Source organism: Episyrphus balteatus, chromosome 1 (assembly GCF_945859705.1).
Source record: "Episyrphus balteatus chromosome 1, idEpiBalt1.1, whole genome shotgun sequence".
Lineage (NCBI taxonomy): Eukaryota > Metazoa > Arthropoda > Insecta > Diptera > Syrphidae > Episyrphus > Episyrphus balteatus.
Window position 1 is genome coordinate 164199196 of NC_079134.1, and position 19328 is coordinate 164218523.

General features: G+C 28.5%; 2 protein-coding genes across 3 annotated transcripts; one reads left to right on the forward strand and one right to left on the reverse strand.

Annotated features, from left to right (window-relative positions):
- The first annotated feature begins 6389 nt into the window (after window positions 1-6389).
- Window positions 6390-15293, forward strand: LOC129906753 (endocuticle structural glycoprotein SgAbd-2). Of its 2 annotated transcripts, XM_055982648.1 has the most exons (4): window positions 6390-6544; window positions 10297-10448; window positions 10696-10771; window positions 14725-15293. In XM_055982648.1, the coding sequence occupies exons 1-4, from the start codon at window positions 6536-6538 to the stop codon at window positions 14881-14883; spliced, it is 396 nt and encodes a 131-aa protein (XP_055838623.1). In that variant the 5' UTR covers window positions 6390-6535; the 3' UTR covers window positions 14884-15293. The 2 variants fall into 2 exon arrangements, with proteins under 2 accessions (XP_055838623.1, XP_055838624.1); XM_055982649.1 differs by lacking the exon at window positions 6390-6544 and having other exon boundaries at window positions 10288-10448.
- On the reverse strand, window positions 15294-16239 carry LOC129911834 (uncharacterized). Its single transcript, XM_055989797.1, has one exon. The coding sequence runs from the start codon at window positions 16173-16175 to the stop codon at window positions 15294-15296; it is 882 nt and encodes a 293-aa protein (XP_055845772.1). The 5' UTR covers window positions 16176-16239.
- Window positions 16240-19328: the final 3089 nt, after the last annotated feature.

Here is a 19328-nt window from a genome sequence, read left to right on the forward strand (position 1 = left end):
TTCCGTCAAAAGTGTTAACTGGTGATAAATTAACAGGCTTATAGACAGGTGGACGACGCATAAACTCAAAATTTGATTTGTTTGAAATTTGGTACAGATAATTTTTTTCGGTTGTTGTAATTTTCATGGTAAATTTTTTTTTTTAATTTCTTAATATCTCCACTATATCTTCATGGATATCTCCCAACATAACGGTTTTGAGCTATTACGAATATCTAGAAAATGGAATGATTCTAAAAATAAATTACGTTTTTAGATGTTCTCAAAAATATCGAATTACGATAACAAATAATAAATATGAAGTTGCCGCTTTTATCAAAAAATAGCATATTTTTCTTGTTATTAACTTTTAACTTCATAATTACACAGCCAATTTTGTTATACAATATAAACAAAATACTTCATTTCTTCCTAAGAGATATTATATATATAAATATTAAAAAAAAGTTTGTTGAAAAAAATAAAAAGTAAAATAAAATGCATCACGACTTTCTCTTAAAGTTCAAAATACTTTTATATTGTAAATCTTTAAATCGCATTTATTTTTCTAATAAATTTCAAAATATTATTTAAGATACTGTGTGTACATGATTCTTAATACACATAAATATGAACTTAACTTAAAAAAATGGATGAAAATAAACATTTTTCGTCATGAGTCTAAACTTTAGATATTATTAATAATTTTTTTAATCTTAAAACTATTGTTAAGAAATTTTATTGAGGGCTTCCATCTGACGAATTTTTGTATAATTTTCAGAGTTGACAAAGCTTCAAGTTTTCTAAGACGGACTTTCTTCTCTGCTACGTTGTCAATAGAAGTTGGATTCTTTAGTTTAGTACTTACGTTCGTCCAAGCAACTAAAAAAAAACATTTATTTTGGATAGTACTAAAATTTATAATATGGTTATTTTTAACTTTGAAATCGATTATTTCAAAAACTATTGGTTATGTTATATTGATTTAAAAATAAGAATTAAATTTACAATTTTTCCTTTCGGAAATGGTATCATTTATTACTGTAAGTGTTGCCGTTGTTTTTTAATAATTTTTTTTTATTTTGATAATTTGTTTTAGAAAACTGCCCCTCCCACCTAAACGGGGAGAGATAGACCCCCCTCCCAAAGAAAAAAATGTTTGTATTGAGCTCCTCTACAAAAACCCGTTATCAAATCCTGGCGCCCAAGTTATCCTACTACGTGCCGAAACAACATTTTTGTTCTATACCTAAAAGTTCGAATTTCGGTATCTGGGTTGAAATCGAAAATTTTTTTTTTCTAAGCCAATTTTGAAGTGATTTTCATAAAAAATACCTCGATTGATTTTGAAATAGATATAGTTTATGAATATATTTTTTAAATAGCATGTTGTTTTGAAAACATATACTTTAAATTGATGCCGAAGTTGGGCAAATGACGAAAAAAATGGAATTTTTGAACTTTGACAGCTTATAAATTCTAAGTGGTTTAACCGAGTTACATGTTTTATACATTGTTGAAAAGGTATATTTATCTTCTATCAGAAAAAAAAAAAAATCGAAAATGGGTACAAAATTGTCGAAGCTAGAATTTTTTCAATGGGTGAAGGTCCAAAAAACCGTTTTTTGCCCGTAACTTCAGATTTTGGGGGTGTTAGGGGATTTTCAAATACCGTTTCGTAATCAGTGCGACTAGCTCTACAAAACCTGATAGGTCTCCGCCCTCGTATATTTTGAAACCTCATTTTTGTAACACCGTGTAATTTTTAATAACTTTGACATTTAAGACTAAAATTTTGAGGACTAAAAACGTCCGTTCTGGACCGTAAAAAACTTCTTTATTCAAGTTACATATGTCGCGAACCCTCAACAGGGTTCAGACTTTACTTCGATTGTTCATACAGAATTTTGTATTCAGATACTAAATTTTGGTCATACAGAATTTTGGAATACAGAATAACGACCCGTTTTCCCGTCAAAATTTGGTTGCAAATAATAGTATTATTAGAAGGGGTTTGTTTATGGCTTTTTCATACGCGCTGTGATACTGCCTGTGAAATTAATTTATATTGAAGGTTTTGAATGGACAACAACAAGCTTTATGGGGAGTTGAAAAATGCAATTTTTCAACGCGTATTCAAAAATACGCAAAAATAAGCTTTAAGGCTTGGCAACCCTATGCTTTGACAGGATACCGCTAGGCAACCCATGTGCAATTTTATTCCTTAGAAACTACCTTTCAGAAAATATCACTCTCAACTGGTATATCGGCGAGGGTAGGTCGCCCTATAGCGGGATCTTAGACTATATAGATTCAAAGATTTTAAAGTAGAGTGAATTGTAATCTTTCTTAAAAATTGCACTAAACAACACGTAAAATTTTTAAAAATTCAAAGATACAAGAGATTTTTTGTTTTTCTTCGAATTAGAACCTTTATTTTTTTTTTTTTTTCAAAAATTTCCTTGAAAAAAATTGATTTTTAAAAAATGTTTTGATTCATTGGACTTAAACTTCTGAGATGATCCAGAACACTTATCTTTTTGTTTATTGCATATTTATGCAGCTTTCTGGATACCGAATCTTCTATTCAGGTTGGTAATTTATTACTCCAGATATAATTTTGAAAAATCATACCTCAAAAACGTATCCATTCTAATTGTATTTATAATGTGAATTCCGAGTCCCTGCAGTCATAACTGGGTTGCGGTCAAAATTCTGTATGTGCCAAACTATGGATTCCAAAATTCTGTACTCCAAAATTCTGCATTTTAAAATTCTATAAATTCAAAATTCTGTATTCTAAAATTCTGTAGATACAAAATTCTGGATTTCAAAATTCTGTATTCTTTTTTGATAAATTTTGTATTGATGAAAGTGCGCTTTTTTTCTTTTTAAATGTCAAATAAAATTCATACAATTTATTATTATTTTTACACAAAAACATAGCTAAACCAATGTCTGGGAAAGAACTTAAAGATAAGAAAGTGTTTTTTAGCCCATAAAATTTAAAACTTAATTCCCTTATTTATTATATCACATGATAGTTATACAAATTTTAGTTAGATTTGTGTACTTCAAAAAAAAACATCGTTGTATTATAAAAATGTTATTTATTAGAATTAAGCTGAAATATTAAATATTTGTTTTTTTTTTATATTGGGTAAATTTTGTTTGTTTAAAATGTTTAATCAGAATATCAACACTTTTTTTGAGATATAAAAGAAAGTGAAATATTTGCAAATTCTAACAGTTTCATCGCATAACTCTAACAATTTCTACCTACATTTTAATCGAAAACTAACTTTTAATATGCGTTTTTTTGTCTTTCTTGTTGTGTTCTCTTTGATCTTTTCAGTCTTTGAAGTGAATGCAGAAAGATTATTAGGACTAGGATTATTAGGATCGTCGGATCTTCGTAAAAGTGAACCAGATCAGGAAGCAATTGCACAAGCAGAAGCAGATGAGAATAGAGTCAGCGAAACAGCTGTAGCTCTGCCTTTTCAAATAGCTCAAGGCGCTGCAGATATGGGACTAAACCTTGCAGAGGACCCTATTAATCAAGGACTAGGCGTTGCACAGGACCCTATACAAGTCTTATTCCCATTGATTCCACAAGTGTTTCAAAACAGCTTCAATGGGTAAACTTTCAATGGGTAAATTGGCCTACTTAAGTTGTGAATTCTGCAACTCTGGCTTCTTTAAAAATAAAGCCTTTTATTAAAAAAAAAAACAATGTGATTATTTTTTTCTTTAACTCCTTAACCATTAACCTCTCTAAGTATCACCCTTATCAACTTTTGTCGCGAAGTTATATCTGACCGGGTTAAGTTCAGATCTTTAAAAGCGGACAAAAAATCGAGTATTGTTTTTTTTTTTTAATGTCAAAGGAGAGTTGATTAAAATTCTTACAAGATTTTTAAAGCTATTTTGTTTCAAAAAAAATTATTCGGAATAGATACTCACTACGGAAAATACCAAAATAATTTCTGTTTCCTAAATATGAAGCAATCCAAATTAAATAAATTTAATAATTTAATATAATCAGTAACTTTATAAGAAATGTAAAAAGTATTAATGAATGAATTCTTGTATTAAAAATGTTTGAACATTTATTGGAGCGTTTTTTTTTTTTAGAAAAGTAAAAAATTTCACAAAAAAAAAATTCACAAATTTCTACGCGCTGGACAAAATTAGGTATGTGGATTTTAAACGAGCCAAACATTTTGACATATTTTTTAATTTAATAATAAAAAGTAAAAAATAATGGCCCCAGAATAGAAACCTAAGTAATTCTTATTTCATCAGACAGATTCGATTTTTTGAATTGGTACAACAACTGAATTCTCAAAAGACCAATATAAGATTTAAGATTTCTAAAGAAAAAAAATTTTAAAAATTATGTGTTTAATTCACAGGTGGTAGAAACGAAACCATAAAAAATCATTTTGCTTGCAAAAAAAAAATTGAAAAAATCTAGCTACCTTTTTTTTTATTTCATCGACTTTAAATCCATGTTTTTAATATGACAACCTAAACCTATAAAATTTTATAACATCTGAAAGTTTATTGTTTCTGCTCAAAATATTTATATGGACCATGTCTAGTCTATACAACATCTACAAAAAGAGCTAGAATTTTTTGAACTCAATCACTTTTCATCAAAAAAGCAAAAAAATCATTTTTTTTTCTCTTCTAACAGCATTAAAAATATTTTTTCTAAATGACAACTTATAATTGATTTTATATCATCTAAAAGCTTATTATTTCACATTTTATATGACGCTTCAATCATATTTCTACCATGCCTACAAAAAAAAGAAGAATTTTTTAAAGCCAACCATGTCGAAATTTAAAAACTGAGTCATCGGCAATAGATCTCCACAGGTGTTTTGGAGGTATTTTTCAAGTTTTTCATATTAAGATTGTGTAACTTGTACAGCGCGTACCGTTATGTGTGATATATCAAAGGAAAGGCAATATAACTAAAGGCTGCTATATTTTTTTTTAAGTGTGCAAATTTGTATACATTTTCATACTGGTAAAAATCCAGACTTATTAATCGGTCAACAGAAAAAAAAAACGCTTCTGATGTAAAAGTGTGAAGACAAATGCTTTGGAAAAAGTATAATTTTTTTTTTTAATTTCATTTTATAATTTTGCGAAAAATTTAAATAATTTTGAAAAAAAAAAATTTTTTAATGGTGTTTTTTTATAAATCTACTCGTAGATGAAATTTTTTTTTTTAATTTTTGCTACAAATGTCAAAATGAAATTTTCCGTATAATTGGTGTTAACTGTTAGATAAAGACGTGCGCTGTTGACATCCTAGATAGTTTTAACTAAAACTGAAATAAAAATTTTTTTCCAGTGTATCTTCAGTTGTCAAGAGGTCTTTTTTTAGAAAGAAGAGAGTATTATCGAAAATTATGGTTTATAATATATACAGAAAACTTACCAAAATATGTCTACTCGTCTAAAACAAAATGAAATTAAAGCTCTCTAAAAATTTTAGAAGGAATATTGAAGAATTTTGAACAAATGGCACCAAATTCCCAAAGGAGTATATTTCGGATGGCAATAAATTTGGTAGGGGACGGGGCAATTTTTTTTGGGGGGAGGGGTTTTGACAGATATTTTTCCGATAGAAAATTACAGGGAACTAGAAATTTTAAATAGAAGCTGATTTTTCGGCTGAAGATTGAAACTTAAAATAGTTTTTGTTATTTGGGCTGACCAGGCCAATTTTCAAAGCCCAATAGCGACCCCTAAATTTTATCGGATTTAGAAAATTTTTGCTTACGGTTTTTTTTATGAATGGAACCATTTGACGGGTTGAGAGAATGTAATTTCAAAAGTTTGAAAATAAGGCGCACCTTAGTACCTATAGGTCACTATGTTTTATATTGAACTTATTTACGTAACAGTATAACATCACTGATTGCCGGCAAACAATCGTTTACCACAACAAGTTGCCTTCTTCTTCATCTTCATTTTCCTCGTCACTCTTGTTGATGTTGTGAGAGAGAATTAAATAAATTAAGATTACCAAGTCATCGGATCAAGATTCAACTTTAGCTACATACTCGTATAGTAAATGTTTTCATGTATTTATTATAATACAATAATGTATTTGTATATTAGCCGTATATTAGTTTTGGCGCGCTCTTTACATCTAACAGATGTTAAAAAAAAAAATTGAAAATAAAAAAAAAAAACTACATGACGCCCCTTCATGCATTAGGTTATAAGGTAGGTAAGGGTGGGGGCTGTACTGTACAACATCCATGCCATGTGCTTGCTGCATCTTGTGTACCTATTCGTGTATAGTACATTGCAATTGAACTTTTGGTATAAGCTTATAGTTGGTGGTGTGAAAAAACTTAAAAATTGGTATATAAACGGATGCCTTCTATGGACAAAGCATCATCACAAAATTGTAACTCTCTTATAGAGTATCTAACTAGAGTCGTCTTTAGAATTTAAACTCGGGACTTGTGATATAAATATCCTTACATTTTTTTGTTTATCTAAAAAAAATTAAACGTAATAAATAATTATGAAAATCGTAAGTAAAATCGAAGTGTTCTAAAATTGTGAAATTATTTAACAATAGAAAAAAGGACTTGAAGTGAATTTGAAGTTAACACAAATAAAAGTGCAATAGTTTGGAAAAAAAATAGAAAATTTGACCCCTTTATAAGTGAAAAATTTATACAACAGTGATCAAGGATAGTTATCTTTAAAAAATATCCTTTTTTAATAAGATTGCTAAGAACTTTTATCGGTCTAACTGCCTACTCTCCACTATTATATACGAAATATCAGTATTAACCTTTTAGGAAGTTATTAATATAAAAAAAAATAGAGAAACTCATTTTTTTGTTAAATTAAACAGATATCGATTTGTTATTACTCGAGCTTTAAGCAATATTCTGTTTTTAATTTAATATGCATCTGTTTGATTTAAACTGAAATTTTTCAAATAGTTAAATTTCTTAGTGAAAACAATTGCATTGTAATCCTTGATCCTAAGCACTTGGGTCTAAACTTCTTTTGGAAAACCAAGTAAATTTTGAATACCTAATTGAAACGGAACTGAGTTTAAAAGGTTTTTTTTTATATGAATTATTTATTTGAAAAATTTTACTTGTAATATTCGAGTGGGAATTCTCAAACTTTAAGTACTCAAGACTACTGCTTTCCCTTTCATTATAGAAGGAAGAAATCTTTCGACAGGGATTGCTTTAAATTTTTCTAGAATTTTCTGATTTATAAAGCTTCTTACTTCGGTAAACCTTTGGAAATACTTGCTTTTCATTTTTTTTTTTTTTTTTTTTAATTTCAAAAATTCTTTTATAAAGCAAGCATGTTTTATTAAAACAAGCATAATCCTAATTAAACCCCTGGAAAAAATGATTTTTTTTTTTCAAAGCGGTGTTTTATGTAGACAAGAACCTCATCAAACATTTTTACTTTAAGTCTACTATATCTTAAAAAAAAAATTGCCTACATATTTCTAATTAGAAAAAACTTAAACTCTATTGGGGCGCCATCTAGAGTCAAAATAAAAATTTGCAAAAATTAGGGGATTTTTTTTATTATTTTGAAATATTTTTTCTACTTAGGAACTTGATTTTTGAAAAAACCCTTATTAATATTAAAAGATTTTCATAAAAAAAGGACATCATGTAAAATTAATGTGGAAATCTTCTTAAATTTTTTTAAAAATTTTTATTAAACTTCAGCCTGCTGGGAAAGCAATCGCCTAATGACGCAAAAGTTGTAGAATCAATTCCCAGTGGCTGCAATTTTCAATTTTGTTCAAGTCTTTTTAAATTAAAATGTCTTCACATAAAAATAAATAGATTTTCTTAATAAATTTAAAGGATTTTTTTAAGGGGTTATAATATATAGTTGTTAGTGCGAAAAATCGTGCTTTTTCGTGAATTTTTTTGTGAAGAGGATTTCAAATAAAACAATTTATACAATAAATGGACATAATAGCGAATTTAATGTATTTTAAGAATTCGCGATGTGTTTACAAAAATATTGAGTTCGGTTATTTTTGTAGTTGATCTCCTAGAGGACTTCAACTTATTTAAAATAAGAAAAACCAAAAGATTCGTTTTTAGAATAGATGAATACAGGCAATGAACGAAGGTAAAGTCAAAATTTTGATTTTTGACAAAATGGCGGCTTTCCAAAGTAAAAAATCGGTTTTTACCAAAAAAAATTTCACTTTAAAGTGGCTTAAAAAATTGAATTATTGTCAGAAAAATTATTCCATCGTTCATTACCTATCAAAAGTATATAAGAAGATCGTGTAAAAGTTTCAAGCTGATCGGTTTAGTCGTTTATTAGAAATTTTGCTCACCGACTTTGAAAACATCATTTCGAGAAAAATGCGTTTAAAAATTGTAGGAACTATGTAAACTAAGTTAAAATGTCTTTACAAAAACGCTAATTTCTCCGTTACTAATTGCAGTACCAATATTTTTAAATATATGTTTATTCAAAATATGCAAAAAAGTATAGATGTATTTCATAATTACAACTATATTTAACCCCTTAAATTAGCACATTCAAGAAATTTAAAAGATTTGTCCGCTTTGAGACGAAAATTTGTTTGGCAAACATAATCTTGTTTTAAGCATGTCTTTTTCCTCTGCGTACTTTTTTAAATTTCCTACGAAGTTAATGATCAAAGTTAATTAAAAATCATTCTTTTATGAATGCTATTTAACAAGCCTTTTGGGGAACTAAAAACGAATTTCCCAGCAAACATGTGAAATACTTGAAATTTCAAAGTTGTGACTGGCGGTATTTCTTGGAAAGTAATCTTTTTTTACGAAAACAATTTTAATATTTTGAATTTAAACTGTAAAAGAATATAAAATAATTAATGTTTACACATATTTTTGGAGGTAAAACATTTATAAAGCACGATATTTTAAATAACAAACAATTATTTTTTTTTTTTTTTGTCATTCAAAAGGTTCTTATTTTATTGCATGCAAATAATAATTATTATTGAAAAGTTATTAGAAAGAAAATGCACAATAAACCTTATGTAGCATCCTGTTAGCACAATTAAAAGAATCGTTTGTGCCACTGCATTTGCAAGTTCGATGTACCTAAAATCTGTCATAAGAAATAATTATTATGAAAGCGAACTGGGTTTTTCTATTTTCAATAACATATAATTAAAAACATTTTTCATGAAAATATTCTAAAGGATAACCTTGTCAATCACATTTCTCAGATAAGAAATATTACTTTCTTATAGAAAATACCTACATTATCTCAAAGTTCTAAATCTCAAAGCTCTTAAACAAAAGTTACACATTCAATCACTTTTACACTATTACTTAGAGTATTACGTGTTTCATTACAACTTTGTTTTCCACAAATAAATCGCCAGCAATTGATTAAATTTATTTCAATGAACAAACAAAGTGATATAAAAACCATAAAGCTTGTTCGTAGCTACCAGATACATCCAGAAGATATTGACGAGTCATAATAATAAATGTTGGTAATTATGCTCATTGATATGTTAATGTGTTACGATTAAAATTGTTGGTATTGCCGAACAAAAAAAAAATCTTTATCATTAATCTTTTAATATTACACAAGGAAATAAGAATTAATTGAGTAGTTATAAGAAGTTGGAAAAAAAAACTATGAAAGAATTCTTCTTCTTATTTGAAATCAAAGTCATTAAAAAATAGTCTTCAAATTACTTCATCTCAAATTCTTTTCTAAAATAAAAACTAAGTCAAAAAAGTCTTCCACTAACACCATCCAGACACCACTTTATTTCTTAAAAAAGTCATGAATAAATTATAAGTCTAAAATTCCTCCTTATAGTTAACACACTTCAAGACAGACAACAAAAAAATAATAAGATGAAAATAACGACCATAATAACCACCATACAGCAACCCCCTTTAACCCTAAAAATACCAAACCAATTTGAATATGAATGCGTGCCATTAAACCTAGACTGATGCATAGTCGTTATAAGCTTGCACCGACTTCTCTTCACTGCCTGACTTACTATGGCTATGGTTGGTTTGCTTGCTGCTGCACCTTTTAGTGTGCAATTAATTCAACAAAACATTTAATGCAAATTTTCAATATACGCCTCATTGTCATAAGATAGGTTTACCTTCTAAGAAAAAAATACTATGACCCATCCGCACTGACTTCAAATTAACTTCAAATGATTATAATTTTTTTTCCTCTTTAGCCAAAAACTACTATGACTTATGTTCTTCTTTTTTATTCATCTTTTATTTTTTTATTATGGAAAAGGTCACAGCATTGATTGTTGCCATTTGCGCTGGAGTAGCATCCGCCCAATTACGTGGAGGAGTCCCAATTCGTACGAATTCGAATTATGAACGTGATGCAGTCATTTTGAAACAAAATTACGATTTAAATCCCGATGGTTCATATGCTTACAAGTGAGTATATTATAACTACTTTATACAATGACTATAGGTGCTTTATAGAGGTGTAACTTTGGAGTGAATTCAAAATATACACACAAGGTCTAACACTCATGTGGAAATTTGATGGGTTTACAACTTTTATGACACCTCTATCCTCCCACACACAAAAACACACAACTCCGTTAAGATAGAAAGAATTAAAGACTCAAAAAAGCTATCATCAGTTTGTTAACTTAGTTTTTTTTTTTATAAATTTCAGTTTCGAAACTAGCAATGGAATTCGGGCCGATGAGACTGGTTTCCTCAAGAATCCCGGCTCACAATTGGAAGCTCAGGTGAGTTCTTTTGTTTTTTTTTCTCTGTGGTATTTCCGTTCAATTTAAATGCAGTATAGTAAATTTTGGTTTGGAAAGATAAGAAATCAAAAAATTGTAATGAAATGTTAATTAAGAGTAAACTTAGCGGAAAATTGCACTTTCGATTCTATAAGTTGACCATGAAATATTCAAATTTACCATTTACCATCATTATGAGGCTAAAAATAGAGTCAAAAGTTATGCATCGTGCCATCTTTCAGGTCCAGCTGCAAGTAGTAACAAAGTTAAACTTATTTAGAGAAGAAAAATATTCAAGGTCATCACTGTTTTCCGGTTGGAAATTAACAACAATTACTCCAGTCAAAGCGTCGGAAAAAAGGGCCTCACCTTGCGATGAGAGGCACTGTCTGTTTTTATTTCATGGATCGATGGGGGTATATTTAAAAGGCTTAAACCCAATTTCTCACCACCTGATCATTCTTTTTAGCGGAGTTATTCACAAAAATGCATTTTTTGGGATATTTTAATTCTAAGCTAATATCTTTGCTCCAGATTATCGCAGACCAAAAAATAAACATACATTCTCTTCCTTATAATATTTTCTATCGTTGTATGTAATTTCATTGTATTTGCGTGAGTAAATATAAAATGGCAGCCATTTAAAGTCAAATTCCTGTTGTTAAAAAACACATTTTTGTCATTATTTCGAAAAAAGCTTATATCATGATTGACATTTTTCTAACCTATTTTGTAGCCCTGTTCATGTCCTGCATTTTACAGAAAAAATGAACTCTTTATCACTAAAGATGGCCGACCTATTGATAAATGAACGCATGCAAAACCGGTGTGAAAACACCCAAAAATATCGTTTTTTGGGAATAACTCGACTTCAGAATGTCATACGGCAAAAAATAAAGCAATGAATTGTTCGTTACAATATTTTCTATCAATTTAGTGCACAATCTTTTTATTGAAACAAATAAAAAATAAGTAATATTAAGTCAAAGTCGTTTTTTTGTTTAAGCAAACTCTTGCCTTATTATTTTGCAAACGGTGCGAGTATTGGCTAAGAAAATAAAATATTATTGTAGTCCTTTAAATTATCTACAATTTAAAAAAAAAATTAGCTCTCTACGACCCACACGAGCCGAGTAATTAATTTTTTAAAAAAGGTCCAAATGACCAACGAACAAACATAAGACAAATTCTCTTATAACAAGAAACAATGAAAACAACCCCTCTCACTGAGAACTTGTATTCGAATCATAAACAAGGGAAATTTTTTTGAATTTTCGTACGGATTAATGCTTTCTTAAAATTATAATAGCTCGGCTCCCGTGGGTCGTAGAAAGCTAAATTTTTTTTTTAATTGTAGATAATTTAAAGGACTACAATAATATTTTATTTTCTTAGCCAATACTCGCACCGTTTGCAAAATAATAAGGCAAGAGTTTGCTTAAACAAAAAAACGACTTTGACTTAATATTACTTATTTTTTATTTGTTTCAACAAAAAGATTGTGCACTAAATTTATAGAAAATGTTGTAACGAACAATTCATTGCTTTATTTTTGGCCGTAGGACATTCTGAAGTGGAGTTATTCCCAAAAAACGATATTTTTGGGTGTTTTCGCACCGGTTTTGCATGCGTTCATTTATCAATAGCTCGGCCATCTTTGGTGATAAAGAGCTCATTTTTTCTTTAAAATGCAGGACATGAACAGGGCTACAAAATAGGTTAGAAAAATGTTAATCATGATATAAGCTTTTTTCGAAATAATGACAAAAATGTGTTTTTTAACAACAAGAATTTGACTTTAAATGGCTGCCATTTTATATTTACTCACGCAAATACAATGAAATTACATACAACGATAGAAAATATTATAAGGAAGAGAATGTATGTTTATTTTTTGGTCTACGATAATCTGGAGCAAAGATATTAGCTTAGAAGTAAAATATCCCAAAAAATGCATTTTTGTGAATAACTCCGCTAAAAAGAATGATCAGGTGGTGAGAAATTGGGTTTAAGCCTTTTAAATATACCCCCATCGATCCATGAAATAAAAACAGACAGTGCCTCTCATCGCAAGGTCAAATGACGCTTTGACTGGAGTAAATACAGAAATTGTTGGTTTTTTTTTTTTAGATCGTAAACGGTCTGCAAGACTTTAATAATTATAAATACATAGTCACAGGCGAATTGTAAAATTTTCAAAATACCTAAAAGTATGCAACATTAATGAACATTTTAACGGAAATCATTGCATATTTTTAGTCATTGAAATAATAGTGAAATAAAAATGTTCAGTTTATAGTCATCTTAAGGCAATTGGTTTAATAATATTTTTTTTTTAAAACCAAACCCCTTCAAATTTCTCATAAGCGGATCTTGAAGATCATTTCAACCTGAGTATATTGAAGATGCAGTGACTTCAAATCAATACTTTAAACAAGTAGTTTAACTGCAAAACAGCAGTCAATAGTTAAGGATAATACTATGACTTTACAGTTATTCAAAGAAGTAGCTAGTTTCATTAAAGTTTATTATTTGCAGTTATAAAAAAAATTTTTGAGTTATTGCAATTTTTTGAAAACGGCTATAACGATTTTAATTTAACTTTGTACACATTATAAACGTGGCAATTGAAATAATACAAGTGCATTTTTAGTTTTTCTCAAAATTGTCAAATAACGATGCTTATACTGTCAATTTTCAATATAAGCACGAGTATCTCGGTTTTCTATTTTATTAGTGCCTTATTCATAAGATTGGCAAGAAGCTTAAAGAAAATAATTTGTCATCTACATATAACACAACTTTCTACAAAGTATCTTCAAGTGAGTTTGACTCTTTATACGACCACGTAGTTTTGTCAAGGTTCAGTCATTGCGAACAAATTTTTAATTGAACAAGGTTTGATAATTTTGCTTACATGTATTTCACAACTGGTTTCGATAAACATTCTAAATACAAAACCCAAACTAACCCAGCCGATATCATCACAAATTTACAATTTTCAAAAAAAAGTACGTATACGCCCGAGTGAATATAATACTTTAATTTGTATTATACTGAAGGCAAGCGACATTATAAAAAAATCTTAAATGAATTCTTGAAAAGAAATTTTTGGTATATAAGGAAGGGGGCTCTTCTTTAACAGCTATAATATACAATCCTTCAACATCCCAGACATAAACACACCCTTTATACACCTTATTGTTATTGTACAAATCATAATAGATTTTTCCAAAAAATTACCAATTTAATGAATTTTTCCAATACATAAATGCTTGTTTGTTACAAATTAGTATCTAAGAAAATAAAACAAAATTTCCGATTAAGAATTATTAATATAATTCGAAGGTCAATTAAAATTCTTTTCATTTGATACATTTTTAAAATTGTTATGAAAATTGTACCAAAAACTTAAAGTCGACTCTTTATTATCAATCGCGGATATTTCTGCCATTTTAATGAAAACAAAAACAAGTATACTTTAGAAATAGTTTTTCTAGTGGTTTTAAGCCCAATCAAATACAAACTATTTCATTTGAAATAGAGGTTTGTTGCCAAGAGATAGATTTCGAAAACAAGATTCCGACTTAACTCACACAAAAAAAAATATGTTCACTTGGCATTTACTTTTAAACCGGACTTAAAACCAAAACCTTCAAGATTAAAGTTTTGAGTCATTTTGAAAAATTTGAAAATATTATCCTTTAAATCAAAGTTTTGCAAAATCTTAGTTATTTTACTTTTTCAGCCATTTTTTTTATTTTACGCAGAATTCGCATTACTGCTTTTTTTCAATATATTTTTGATCAAATGATGTGTCCTACAACTGTTTTTTTTTTTCTTTTTTTTGTTAAAAAAAAAAACATAACACTTCGTTCTTGTTGATTCTCATGATTTCGAATGAGTTCTTTTATGTAATTTAATTTTCTCTTATTTTTTTTTTATTATTACAGGTCATGCAAGGATCTTATTCATACACTGGTCCCGATGGTGTAGTCTATACCATTACATACATTGCTGATGAAAATGGTTACCGTGCTGAAGGTGCACACATTCCAACTCCACCACCAGTGCGAGCAATTAATGCTCCACCAAGATATAACTTCAAATAAAGTCGCCATTTTCATAGATAATTCAATCTAAAAAAAAACAAAAACAAAAACAAAAAAAAACCGTTACATTGGCAATATAGCAAGGATTATAAGCTTTAACAATATATTTCTCTCTCTCAAACAACAGTTTATGAACAAGACAGCAATATAAAATGAACCGATAGGCATTAGTTTTTTTTTTTCACAGAACTTTTCTAGATTTTCTTCTTTTCTATCTTTCTTTCTTTTTCTTAAATATTTTGTGATTTTTTTTATATTTTTGTTTTGTTAAATATTCTGTAAATTGATTTTTATTTTTTTATTTTTTATTATTTTTTGTGAATAATTTTAAGAAACAATTTATAATGTTAATGATAATTTAAATAAAAAAAAAAACAACGAGCAAAACTGCAATACGATTGCAAATGAAATTATAGTTGTTTTCTTCTGATTCCCATTTTTTTCTCAGATTTTTGTACCACAGGAATAAATGAAGTTCTAGGAGATTTCTTAGTTTCAATTTCATCTTCCTTAATTTTGTCAAAATCAATGCTAATAACCAACAAATGTTTACCAGATGTTGCTTGAAAAAATCTTGAAGCTTGTGATGAGGAAACATCTGCATCTGAAGGATTTTCACAGGATCTTACCGCTGAACCAATAAAAAGCCTTTCAATATCAACAAACTGTGTTCTATTAATTCTCAAACCAATAACTGGACATCCAATTCGAAGTAATTGAGGATTAATAACAGGAACAATAGACAAATATTTTGTTTCATAAAGAATCCTGTTGATATCCTTTTCACAGTTTAGCAATTCCAATAATTGAGTTTGTTTCCCCCTACAAATGACTAATCTATTCTTCTTGTTAACCCATCTTCTAACATAAAAAAGACACATAACAATTATAACCAATTGCAGGATTTCCCAAAAGAATTGCCAAAGAATTTGATTCTCCTTCATTACAGACATGTATCGAGGAATATATTGAATATAATCCTTAATAACTTTCTCAGATAGTTCTTGACAATTCGCAATGCTTAAAAAATCTGGATGAACTGGCATTGGAATTTTATCACTCAACAATGATGTTTCATTTTCTTGAAATATTAATTTCTTTAAATTGACAATTCGATTCCATAATTTTGTGCAACCAGGTTTGACTGTTAAAATTTTTGAGCAATGATTGAAGGCATGATTAAACCAATTTGTACAAATTTCTATAAGAATTCCATCTTCTTCAGGTGTTTTGTTGAATTGGGAATTAAATAAATTTTGACACAGCTGAATCATATAGGGGGTATGCATCATTTTTAATGAAGTTAAAATTGAAGAAAAATAATCTAATTAAATGTCAAAAAAGCTTGTACTTAAAATTGAGTTTGACAGTAAAATTGCTTCATGTTTTCAAACTTAAAATTTATCAAGTATAAAATTTTATTGAACCTGTTATATTCTGAAATAGCCACAACTCTTAAATCTCAGGCTTATCTGAGATCCGAATCGTATCCGAAAAAGGTTAATCACGTCCAAATTTTGTAAATAGCATCCGAAACTGGTTTATCGTAAACCAAAACTGATACATCTCAGCGGAGCTGGTGAATCGCAGCCGATTATATTAAATCAGTGCTGAAAGTAGTAAATTTGGGAAAGGTGGTCGAAATTAGATTCCCAAAGGAAAATGTCACATTTCTCGAACAAAAAATATTACATACTTTTCAAATTTGAATCAATAAGTCTCACTTTTTTTGGGCTCTACGAGTTGAAAAAAGTTAAAAAAGTATTTAATTTTTAACACTTTTTCAAAATGTACCTATAGGTCAAAATTTTCCGGGTAAAATGCCAAATAAATAAAATAGTGCTAAAATTTTATATTCCTTTCTTTGGGTCATTCAAAATGTTGTTATTGTTGGTTGCTTATCTCTTTAGTTTAGTTTTTGGAAGTTCAAACGATTTGCGCTTTTCATTTTTTTTTAAGGCAACAAAGGCCTTTGATAACTCGTCCTTGGTCTAGGACTGCCTCTCCGCAGGGTTCCCAGGTTGAGGGGATTTTGTCGATTTTCTTTGACGAAAGAGATAAATTAGGGGACGGGGAAAGAAAAGGGGAAAAAATATCTAAAAGGGGAAAAATTTAAACTAACAAAAACGTTAGACACAATCTTTGAACACGCCAAGTGGATTTTTTAATTTGACAGCTCTACTAAAAACTAGGGTGCTTCCATTTTTTAATTCACTCCTCAAAATGTTTCATTAAGGGAATCTGTACTTTTTTGGGTATATCAAACGAAATTTTACTGCCATTGCTGCTAGTAAAAAAAATAAAAGTAAAAAAAAAAAATACTTATACAAAAAAAGCCTGCCTTAATCGGCATAAATACTCTATGATTTACAAAAATACATTAAATATAGAAAATAATATCCATTTTTTATTAAATTAGAGCAGATATTTTAGATTTACCCTCAAAATAAAATTTATGAAGTAGTTCCATACTTTATAAATTTTATTTTGACTGTTTTTAGTTTGAAAATGAAATAGGTATGTGTGTATTTTGAGCTTCATTTTTATTAATTTTTTTTATTTACTTATGTCCATTATAAAGTTTTTATTTTTATGAATAAATTAAATACAAAATTAATATGTTAAAAAATAAAGATTTAATTAAAAAAATTTAAAAAAAATAAATAATTGCATTTTTTTTCTGGAAAAAAGGGGATTTTTTTTACGAAAAAGGGGAAAAATAAACGTTTTGGTGTTAAAAAAAGGGGATTTTTATTTTGAAAACCTGGGAACCCTGCCTCTCCGTAGTTTTTTTTTATATTTACAAACCATTTCCACTACAAAGAAAATTTAATACTATACTATTTTAGACGAATTCTGGGTAGGCCATTTTGCCTGTTTGGATTTTTTTTTTTTTAATTCGAATGCCGAAAAAACTGAATTTTGTATTTTGTTTTTAATTTCCGAGTGAAATGTTTGTACAAACTTCTACAAATTAGGTCTAAAACTGATGATATTTAAAAAAAAAAAATGTTTCTTTATATCAAAAAATTGCGACTTATCTTGAAAATTTTTTTAAGAACAAACAATTATCTTAACTTTAAAATCAAGCAAACACACATGTGCCCGTGCCTAACAATTTTTTATGATTTAAACAAATGTACTCTAATTAATGCTAGCTTCTTTAAGTAACCGAAATGTAAACATGTTTTACTTTGTGTTTGTTTAAGATTATGATATGAATTTTATTTTTTTTTTTTAATTAAACATTTTCATCGCAGTTGTTAGTTAATCAAATAAATTTACTATAGGTACTTTAAATTAGTAAGCTTGTGTGCAAACAACTATTCCGACTTTTGACGTGATAACGTCTTATAACTCGATGAAACATGGCAGCCAATACAAAAAAGTGACGCCATTTTCTCCCATTCCACTCTCGCACTTTGGCAGTGCGGCAAAAATTTCAATAATTAAAAATAAACTATTAGAGATACAAAAATCTTCTATAGCTTATTTGAAAGATAATAGCCTAAAGTTAAATACATTTGAAGGATTTAAAAAAAATTCCATCTTTTAATAGGGTAAATAGTTGTAAAACAAAATTGCAAAAAATTGGCTATTTTCTAAACGGGACAATGTAAAGCAGGCATGTCAAACTCAATGGTTACGAGGGGCCAAAACAGTGAGATCAAAATTTGTATGGGCCGCAGAAAACAGTAAAACTAAAATTTGTATAAAACAATTTAAAACAAAAATAACAGGAAGAATGAATATCATTTTATCAATTTTTTCAAAGACCAGTTAGACTGGATCTTATAATAGGTAACTCAACCCTCTTAATGACTGAAATAACTGCTCGAAATGACAGGGTACCTACTGTGAAATTTGCAAACGATTTTATATGGCGGTTTTCAAATGTACAAAAATACTTATAAAGTCGGGCATACAAACTTCAACGAATTTGGATCTTACCGCGAAGTCACACTAGAAATCACTTGTCTCCATTTCCATATGATTCGGCATTAATTTTATGTTTATGGAGTATTTTTGGCTGAACGACGACGATGCAAATTTACCTAAATTTCACATATTGCATGTAGGATAGTGCATCAGGAGCTAAGCTGCCAAATGCCATAACTTGGTAATATATTCGTTGTATTATGAATATTCCTTGCAGTTTTAAGTTTAAATTAGATAAATTTTTTGAAAAATCTAGGTTTCATGTATTGTAAAATCTGCAACCATTTTAAATAACGAAACATGCTTGCGTAAAGATTTTTGTCATCAAAACCTAAAAAAATTCCCAAGACCCCAGAATCATTTGGTAGGTTTAATCACTTTTAAAAATCACAGAACTTACCTTGATTTAAGCCACGAGATCTTACAAAATTTGTAATTTTGAATTTAAGTACATGTTCCAAATTTATTTGTTGATTAGAAAAAAAGGACGTAGATTTGTTCGAAAG

Bases quoted from the DNA above. Each gene is read 5' to 3' on its own strand.
- LOC129906753 (XM_055982648.1), top strand. The intron at 10,449-10,695 runs GTGAGTATATTA...TATAAATTTCAG, and splicing joins GATGGTTCATATGCTTACAA to TTTCGAAACTAGCAATGGAA. The intron at 10,772-14,724 runs GTGAGTTCTTTT...TTATTATTACAG, and splicing joins GCTCACAATTGGAAGCTCAG to GTCATGCAAGGATCTTATTC.
- LOC129911834 (XM_055989797.1), bottom strand. From the start codon at position 16,175: ATGATGCATACCCCCTATATGATTCAGCTGTGTCAAAATTTATTTAAT.